General features: G+C 42.7%; 1 protein-coding gene across 1 annotated transcript; it reads right to left on the reverse strand.

Annotated features, from left to right (window-relative positions):
• Positions 1-997: 997 nt before the first annotated feature.
• On the reverse strand, positions 998-4,509 carry LOC147866574 (uncharacterized). The gene is made up of 6 exons (XM_087317028.1): positions 4,216-4,509; positions 2,456-2,483; positions 2,046-2,273; positions 1,658-1,721; positions 1,500-1,559; positions 998-1,374 (listed from the first exon to the last, which is right to left on the reverse strand). The coding sequence occupies exons 1-6, from the start codon at positions 4,332-4,334 to the stop codon at positions 1,325-1,327; spliced, it is 549 nt and encodes a 182-aa protein (XP_087173154.1). The 5' UTR covers positions 4,335-4,509; the 3' UTR covers positions 998-1,324.
• Between the last annotated feature and the right edge of the window lie 5,458 nt (positions 4,510-9,967).

Here is a 9,967-nt window from a genome sequence, read left to right on the forward strand (position 1 = left end):
GACTTCACAAACAAAATGGCAGTGTATTTCATTACTTCACAAATAATTCAGTGTTCCTAGCGATGCTCTTTTCATGTTTCTTGAGTGACAGAATGATATTCTGCTTCAGATGCACTACTATCCTCTGTTGTTTATTTCTTTGACACCCATGCTACCACATGATTTACAGAATAGGGCATTCACTGGTTATACTCGTGTTTCAAGGATCTTCAGCTCAGTTTGAATCACAATACGCAAGAGCCAATTTCTTATTGGAAAAAGCACCTCCATTGAAGCAACCAAGTGAATGACTTGAATGAGCAACTTATTTTTCAAGGATCTTCAGGCCTATTTGCAAAATCGTACAATGTCTACTATTCCTGCGATGTTGTGGGATACCATCTTGCATAAGCAATATCTGGCCTTGTGATCATTAAGCATGCGATCAGGCAAAAGCATTTCTGGCATCATGATTCAATTTCTTTCCACAGCAGTCTCGATCATGATTCATCTCTTCTCAATAAACGCCTCGAATATTTAAAATCATGGTTTAGTTACTTCTAGAAACAACTCCTCTTATTGGAGTCTTTCTAGATGCTTATCCAACTTCATTTAGAAGATAGTATGTATATAAAATTTAATGATTTTCTCCCAACTATAAATCCCAACAAATTCAAATAATTCATGATGATTTTGATTACAGTGTCAGGGATAATAGTACTCGCTCATAGGATATTTTCTAGATTTGATTACTATAGTCCAAACCCTAAACCTAAGCCTATAAATCATCGGCTAGCTACTGTCAAATACACAGGAAGTGAAGATTATCATCATCAGTAAAGAACATAAATATAGATAGATTGGTACTGGCACACAATCACAAGGGTAGACAAGGAAAACAACACATTGAAACCACATAACAAATGAAATACATAAATAAATTGAACACTGGTTGACACAGCTAGATAAATGAAATAAAATATTGAAACTCAGGAAGCAACAAAGCAAACGAAAGCAACCTAGAACATTGAGCTTCATTATATCAAAGAACATCTGCCCACTTTGTTACACGTGAAGTGATGAAAAACCAAAGCACAACCAGTTTAAATAGTGTCATAAACACTTCCAAGAACACCTCAGGCAGTACACTTCTCAGATATGAACGAATATAACTTCGATCAGAATATAAGAATTGTTTTTTATATAGGAAATATAAGTATTGCTGTCTTTATTTTATACTTCCATTTCTTCTCACTCACTGCAATTTACAGCTGAGTCTGTCCCCACATTTACGTCCGTATGTACTTGCATTGTAATATCATTTAAAAGCATTCCATAGCAATTTTTATCGACCTCCTGCATCTTTGTAATGTCTCAACATTACCTTCTTATATTCTGTTGCAAATGACCACCACATGAAAATGTTTTAGAAAAACATGCTCAACAGTTGATAGTCTTAAATCACCTTATATACTATATGATGAGAAAACCAACTACATAACAATACATAAAGCATTCACCTTCTTGGTTAGCCCAGAGACCAGCAGCATAGCTGTTTAAAGGACTATCATTATTGGGTTCTATCAACCATACGAAAGACCACCGTGTTAGAGGAATTTATATCATCACAAGTATTTCACATGCGAAACACACAGACAAAGATAATTGAATCATTTACCGCCTAGAAGACTCTGGATTGACAAGAGAACCGTTCTCACATCATAAGCAGATGACCACTTGTCCTATTGAATAGTGATACAAATGTTACAAAAATTAGCAACTGACTGAATGTAAAAATAATGCACATGCAACATACAACATACAACATCAACACATACATGTGCGCACTCAAATGAGCACATAAAGATTGAGATTGTGAAAGTAAACAGACACATATACAGAAAGAAAGGAGAAATCCCTTAAGATATGTATTAGGGACATATGTACAGAATATATCCATAGAACATATATATTCATGATTTAACAATTAAAATAAAGATATGCCTTGACATGCATGCAGAAAAAATGCATACATTCATGATATATATATTGAAGAACCTGCCTACCTGGAGAATGTCAAGGCAAATATTCCCATACTGATCCACATTGGGGTGAAAGCATGGAGGATCAAACTTGATAACTGGTGGCTTGAAAGGGTAATCAGTGGGGAATTTGAGACAGAGTTTGTAGGACAATCCATCATAAACAGTCCCCAAACTACCTTTAATTGTACCAACCCAGGAGAATATATTGTCTCCTTCAGGAAAAGCAGAAACACCAGGATCACCGCGTGTCTGGATAATGAGCACAAGAAAATCCTCAACCCAGATAATGACCTCAATTTGCTGATAATTTATTCATCAGTATCACTCAATAGGCTCGTGTTCCAAACTATGTGCCATTCTTAAGATGTGTTTACTTGAACCTATGCAGCTATTGAGTTAGTTAAACATAATAATCAGAGTAATAAACGTACCATTAACGTCATCAATTCCGACTGTAGCCTGCAAAAAACCAATTGAGAGATGAATATGAGAAAATTATACTAAACCACTACCAGCACAATTAATACACAGTATGTTACAACTATACCAAAACAGAACCCCGCAGTATGGTTGCAAAACTCTATTTACTCTACGAGATACTGATAAGTGAAATTAAAAACATTTGCTATAAACTTAATGTGTCAAATTCAGAGATCTAAGCACGAACAGTCTCCAGATGGTCCTAGACTTAGCAAAGCATGGTATTAGAACTTGATGACGCATACAATGAATTTATCTATATGATCAGTTGCGAACAAAAGAACCCTGGGAACTATACTCCTATTTTATAATGAAAGAAAGTTGAACTATACTCCTATTTTATAATGAAAGAAAGTTGAACTATACTCCTATTTTATAATGAAAGATAGTTTTGCTTTACATAGACCAAAATATATCTCCATCATCAGGCCTCAGATCGTCCTAGTCTTTGTAAATTTGGCATCACAGAGTTACCATAAATTATAAACAATCATCAGTGGCCCGATTCGCTGAAGGAGCCAAAAAGAATACTCAAACATCGCAGCATTTTGAACTACTATTTGAAGATCAGTACCAGTGCATATCTATCAGGCCTCAGATCGTCCTAGTCTTTGTAATTTTGGCATCACGTATGTCAGTTACCATAAATTATAAAATGTCATCAGTGGCCTGATAGCAAAGAAACATATTTACTAACTATTTTCAGCAATAAAAATCATTTTTCCCAACAAAAACAGTCTCAGCAACAGTGCTTGTGCTTATCTTCGGGCCTCAGGGAGGTCTTAGTCTTTGCACATGATTATGTTCGTATAATAACGTCAGTTACCATGTAACAATACAAGATCATCGTAGGGCTGTTTAGATCTTTAACAAGAAGAATCATAGATAGATAGCATGGAACTGACAAAGGGAGGAAAAACACAATTGCAAATCTCAATGATGCCTCAGATCGTCCTAGTCTTTGCAAATGCGGCTTCATACATAAGATTATGTCAGTTACCATATATTATATACGATCATCAATGGCCAGAAAAATACCTTCTCATCTCTGCTGTAGCCATACATCTAAAATAAGTCAAATATTTCTACTTAAGACAAATATTTCCCTTTCTATCATAGGACAAATCTAAAGAATGAGCATGTAACTCTGAAGAAAGTTAAATGAGTGATATGGCAATCCAAAGCCTCACGTACATACGTAGAAAAGATAAAAAAACAACACCAATATCTTCAGTTGACAACAACTCGAGAAACAAAGCAAGTTATGTCAGTTACCATATATTATATACGATCATCAATGGCCAGAAAAATACCTTCTCATCTCTGCTGTAGCCATACATCTAAAATAAGTCAAATATTTCTACTTAAGACAAATATTTCCCTTTCTATCATAGGACAAATCTAAAGAATGAGCATGTAACTCTGAAGAAAGTTAAATGAGTGATATGGCAATCCAAAGCCTCACGTACATACGTAGAAAAGATAAAAAAACAACACCAATATCTTCAGTTGACAACAACTCGAGAAACAAAGCAAGTCAAGAATAGCATCCATATAATTCTTTAAGGACAGTCAAAAACCGCATGTTATGGTGGTATCACAACAAACATCAAAACAATGAAAAACGACCAGAAAGGCGCTAACTTTAGTATTGTCAGTACAGAAGACATAAACATGGAGTAAACTCAGAAAGAAGCGGATGAATAAGTACCTCCTGGAGACTGAGTGTGTTTCCACAGGATTTGAAGGAGCTTTAGGGTTTTTGAGGCTTGCCGGGGTAGCTGGTGCAGAGATAGCAAGGTTATCGGGCTGCGGTCGATCGAAGTTCATGGTGGAGCGTGTGTGTGTGTCTGTATGAGAGAGAGAGAGAGAGAGAGAGAGAAATGGATGGAGAGAGGCCAACGAGACGGGAGATGGACGGAAGCAGAGGAAGAGATCAAACAGAAGAAGAAGAAGGAAGGAGGAGAAGGCAACACAACACAACACACTTCTTGCTTCCTTTCTTCTTCTGTCTGCTTGCTTCGCGTGTCTCCAGAACCCTAACCCTAGAGCCTACTACACAGGGAGACGTTTGGGGGGGCTTGTTTTATAGGAATTAGAGAGAGACAGAGAGAGATCTGGAATGAGTGAGTCTCTCTCTCTCTCTTTCTCTCTCTCTTCTCTCTCTCTCTCTCTCTCTTCTCTCTGATTGGATGGATGGATTGGATTGATTGGGTAGAAGAAGAAGAAGAAGAAGCAAATTTGACCGTTGGAAGTGTATGTATGTATGTATCGGTATGTATGTATGTATGTATGTATGTATCAGTATGTATGTATGTAGAACGGAACTAATAGTTACGTGTGTTTTATTTACTTTTTTGAACATTGTGGCCCCCCTCCTGCCTTTCCTTGTTTGTGCCAATGTAATGAATGAATGATGCATCGGTCCCTTTAGCCTGCCTGCCGCCCATATTACGGCCGGGGCAGTCGTCCGCAGAGCGCACATGCCTCCTAGTGCCCGAAACACACACTCTGCCCTGCCCGAAAACACACACTCTTCAATCCTCAATGGGAGAGCGAAGTCAATCTTGTAAACTGAAGGTCTTGAGTTCAATCCTCAATGGGGGCATATGTCAAGAGGTGTTGACACTTCGAGTGCTTTAAAAAGCAACATATAAGATATTTAGTAGGGGGCATATGTTCAAAAGTGTGTTCTTATATCCCTTGACGCTTTGACTCGATAAGCAACAAGTAAGATCTTTGGTTGAATGTTGGGTTCAATCCTTAATGGGGGCATATGTCATAAATAAACTGTGCAAACAATGATATATTATAGAGTTTGTATGTAAGAAAATCTCAACAACAACTGGGATCTTAAATAAATTCATGGATAGATAAAGACATTTACTAAAACAAATCGCCTCTATAGCTTGCAAACTGAAGGTCTTGAGTTCAATCCTCAGTGGGGGCATATGTCAACAAGTGTCTTCTTGTATCTGTTGACACTTTGAGTGTTTTAAAAAGCAACTTGTAAGAATTTTGGTATAAGGTTAAGTTCTACCCTTAGTGGTGGCAATGTTCAAAAGTGTGCTCTTGTATCCCTCAACGCATTAACTAATAAGCAACAAGCAAGATCATTGGTTGAATGTTGCATTCAATCCTTCACGGGGGCATATGTCATCAAGAACGTAACCGTGCAAACAATAATATATTATAGAGTTTGGATGTTAGAAAATCTCGACAATAAGTGGGATCTTACATAAATTCACGAATAAATAAGGGGTTTTCTACGAAACACAATGCTTCTATAGCTCATTGGTAGAGCGTCAACCTTGTAAACTAGAGGTCTTTAGTTCAATCCTCAGTGGGGGAATATGTCAACAAGTGTCTCCAAGTGTATAGCTCAGTGGTAGAGCATCCTTCTTGTAAATTGAAGGTCTTGAGTTCAATCCTCAGTGGGGGAATATGTCAACAAGTGTCTCCAAGTGTATAACTCAGTGGTAGAGCATCCTTCTTGTAAATTGAAGGTCTTGAGTTCAATCCTTATTGGGGGCATGTGTCAACAAGTGTCTTCGCTTCTATAGCTCCGTGGTCTTGTAAACTGGAATGAAGGTCTTGAACCGACCCGATCGGGGTTTAGAGAAGCGAATACCAGTGAACACGGAGAAGGGACTGAGCGAGGTCGGTGGCCACGAAAAGAACACCCGAGAGGGATCCTCCACACCTAACCCAAAGACTTCGGCAGTGTCGGATCAACATAAGACCAAGGGGATGAAGGTCTTAGCAGTCGATGAAGTTGTGTAGAGTATTGCGGAGAACGATAGGGGCCAAGAGGGCCGGCGAAAGGGGGCGATCCTCGAGCAGAGCAACGTATTGAAGAGTACGGAGGACCGGAATGGGTGCCGGGAAGGAAGGGTGCTTCACTTATGAAGGTACACAAAGGACGGAGCAAGAGGCATGCATATGGTTGCTTGAGGACCAAAGAAGGAGCATGCATTCGGAGGAGCCGTGACAAGTGACCGACAATGGAGGTCGGATTGAGCCTACAAAGAGGCAAGCGCAAACCGAAAAAGGAGGACAACCCGAAAGTTGACGGTTTGGGACGGGTAGAGGCCAGCATGGCAGCCGGGGGTCGGAATGGCGGAGGATCCGGTTGATCATTATCGCCGAAAATCTCTCACCTTCTTTCCCTCTTTGCACATGCCGAAGGATGTGCGGTTTGGTGGGGGTGGATTTCGTGAAGATTTCCAGCTACGGTGAGAAAACCGGATGGAATGGGCAAAGTCGATGTGCAACATGTGCAACTGTACATTAGGGAATGTATATAAAATAATAAGGGAAATTATCCCACATTGTAACGTCCTTCTCTCCTTGGACTATTTCTCTCGGTTCCTATCTCTTTTATTGGTTAGGTTTTAGTCCGGTTTAGAGCTTGTATGGTCTGAGGGTTTCCGTTCGTAGCTCTGTCACCTATGCAAGACCCCACTCGTGTAGGCGAGCCTGAGTGCTCCCCGATTGGTGCTTGACTGTAGAAGACTATTGTATATGTTCGGTATTGGACCGGCTCGAAACCGGTGTTGTAACTTGTGTCCCTTGTAAATATATATGAGAAACTTCGGTGTGCATATATCTGTGTCGATGTCTTTGGGTTTCGTCTTGTCCGGATGTGCTTGTGATGTGTGTGTGTTGAGTTGTTCCGTGTCGCGGTGTGTCTCCTTTTTTGATCCGTAGACTCGTGATTTTGTATATAAGAGGGTGCGAAGAGTCGGTGTGTGTGCTTGTGCTCTCCCTCTCTTCAATCCGGTTGCTTCCGGAACGCATCCGGTCGCATCCAGATCTGTCCAGTTCAGTTGCTTCCGGCTCGCATTCGGAATCGTCCTGGTTGGTGCGACAACCAATGTAACCGGCCCCAGAGAAATTGGCCTTCCCGCAACCATCTCTCCCTGGTCCATGACCTTGTTGGACACGCCCGATCCGACACATGCGCACGTATTTCCACGACAATGTCAGTCTTGTAAACTAAAGGTCTTCAGTTCAATCCTTAGTGGCGGTATATGTCAACAAGTGTCTTCGCCTCTATAGCTCAGTGGTAGAACGTGAGTTTTGAGTTTTGTAAACTGAAGGTCTTGAGTTCAATCTACTATGGGGGCATATGTCAACAAGTGCCTTCACCCAACTCTTTACACTTTGAGTGTTCTAAAAAATAAATTGAAGGTCTTGAGTTCAAACTTTAGTGGGGGCATATGTCAATAGTTGTCTTCGCCTCTATAACTTAGTGCTAGAGCGTCAGTCTTGTAAACGGAAGGTCTTGAGTTCAATCCTTAGTGGGGGCATATGTCAACAAGTGTCTTCGCTTCTATAACTCAGTGGTAAGAGTGTCGGTCTTGTAAACTGAAATGAAGGTCTTGAGTTCAATCCTAAGTGGGGGCATATGTCAATAATGTGTTTTGTCAACTCATTTGTTGACACTTTGAGTGGTCTAAAAAGTATCTTGTAAGATCTTTAGTAGAGGGTTAAGTTCTACCCTTAGTGGGGGCATATGTTGAAAAGTGTGTTTTTATATTATATAGTTTGAACGTTGTCGAGTTGTTACGCTCTTCGCGTGCAGAAAGAGGCGGAACCGTGGGGGCCTTGAACCAAGGAGTGTGAGAAAGAAGGGAGAGAGAACAAAGTCTTAATTACAAAATCAATAACGATTACAATCGGCAAGCCGGCAACGGACCCAACTCAGGCGAATACACACCCACATGATACTCACGCACGCACATAGCCCCGATTGCACCGTGGAGCCTCTACCGGAAGCACACGAGTTGTCCACGAAGCAGAGGCAACTCAGTCCAAAACCCTGCAGAGAACGACGAACGATGGAGGAGAGAGCTCGGTCCCAGTCCGACAGCACTTCGTCCTCGCTCCTCAAAGAAAACGCGCTCCCCCTTTTTTTCCTCACTTCTCCCTCTCTTTTATAGCCCAAGGAGGGAGGCCGTTACCACTCGTTACATCATGTTTATTCCCTGTCCGAAAGGACAGGGATACGCCTTGAATTCCTCCCTACCGAATGCGTGCTACCTAGGATTTCGCCTCAGGCGACTTGTACCTACCTACGTACTATACAACAAAACTTGTGCCCACGTGTAAGGGCCGGTTTACGCACGTTATACCCGGTTTCCGCCTAGGGACGGTTTTCTCCACGACATCCGCCCCCACCTAACTGCGCATCCACCGGTATGCGCCAAAATTAGACTCTTGCCGGAGAAGACCGGCCCACGCTTATCCTTCGTCTTCCGGATCGGCATCCATTCTGAGCCGATCGTTGTCGCTATCCAGGTCGTCCGGGTCTGGTTCAACCTCGTGCCGCATTTTGAATGCTTTGATCCTTTTCCCCACCACCGGTACCGCCATCCTTGTCCCGTCGAGGAGATTGTCTGCTCCGTTGGCATGATCGACTTCTGCCCGTACATTAGCTCTGCCAGCATGAACCCGATTACCGAACTGTGCGTGGTTCGGTCTGCCCACAACGCATAGGGTAAGAGCCGCGGCTAGTTCCCGACATGGCCTCCACACGCCCGTACCAATACTTTGACAATCGGCCCGTGTCCGCGTTCCACCTTCCCGTCAGCCTCCGGATTGTACGCTGTGGTGAGCGAGAGTTTAACCCCTAGCCGGTCAAACAACTCTTTTGGCTTTTGCGCGTCTAATTCTCCGTGGTCGGCCACGATATTACCGACGCACCCGTACCGGCATACCACATCTTCGATTAGAAACCGGCACACGGCCGCGTTCATTTTGTTCTGCAACACTCGGCCTTCCACCTGGTTCGTCAGGTCCTCCCGAGCCAGCACCAGATATCGCATCTGCCCTACCCCCATCAACATTGTCACCAGATCCACCATCCACTTGAAGTGGACCGTCAGAGGGTAGGTCGGGTGAAGCTCATCTTGATGTCGGACTATGGAGTGCATCTGATAGCTTTCGCAAGTCGTCACGACCGAACCGCGCAACACTCCGATTGAGGTGGAGCGCGATCTAGTCGTGGATTGTTCGACTGGGGCCAGAATCGGCATGAACGTGTCGATACAGAAGGGGGTGCGGGATGAGCAGTCCTCTTTTACATGGGGAGAAAGACCGACCGGGCGAAGGTCGGGAATCAAAAGGGAGGTGATGAAGGGTACAGAACGAGTCGGACAGGATCGACATCGGAGCCGAAACTTCGGACATTGGAGAATCAAGCCCAAACGGGGCTTGATTGATCACAGAGCGGATGCTTTCCATTGACACCACTAAAGGGGTCGGTGGCCCGGATGAGTCGTTAGGGGTAGTTACAAAATCGATGTCCCCACATCTTGATCGGAGACTTCGGCAGCCGGCAACGAGGCCGACGTGAGACCGAGAGAGATGGAAGATGGAGGCAGGAGCACAGCGAAAAGATCGATGACGAGTTTGAGAGAAGTACAAGGTATGAAGCGGAGAGCGAAGACCGGTCCTAT

Source organism: Azolla caroliniana, unplaced genomic scaffold (assembly GCF_043228905.1).
Source record: "Azolla caroliniana isolate FFs.n. ecotype wild unplaced genomic scaffold, voAzoCaro1.0.p SCAF_3, whole genome shotgun sequence".
Taxonomy (NCBI): domain Eukaryota; kingdom Viridiplantae; phylum Streptophyta; class Polypodiopsida; order Salviniales; family Salviniaceae; genus Azolla; species Azolla caroliniana.

Coding starts and splice junctions, on each gene's coding strand:
- LOC147866574 (XM_087317028.1), bottom strand. CDS start 4,334: ATGAACTTCGATCGACCGCAGCCCGATAACCTTGCTATCTCTGCACCA. Junction 1,722..2,045: donor TTTGCCTTGACATTCTCCAG/GTAGGCAGGTTC, acceptor ACTATTCAATAG/GACAAGTGGTCATCTGCTTA. Junction 1,375..1,499: donor TCTCTGGGCTAACCAAGAAG/GTGAATGCTTTA, acceptor CATTTGCAACAG/AATATAAGAAGGTAATGTTG.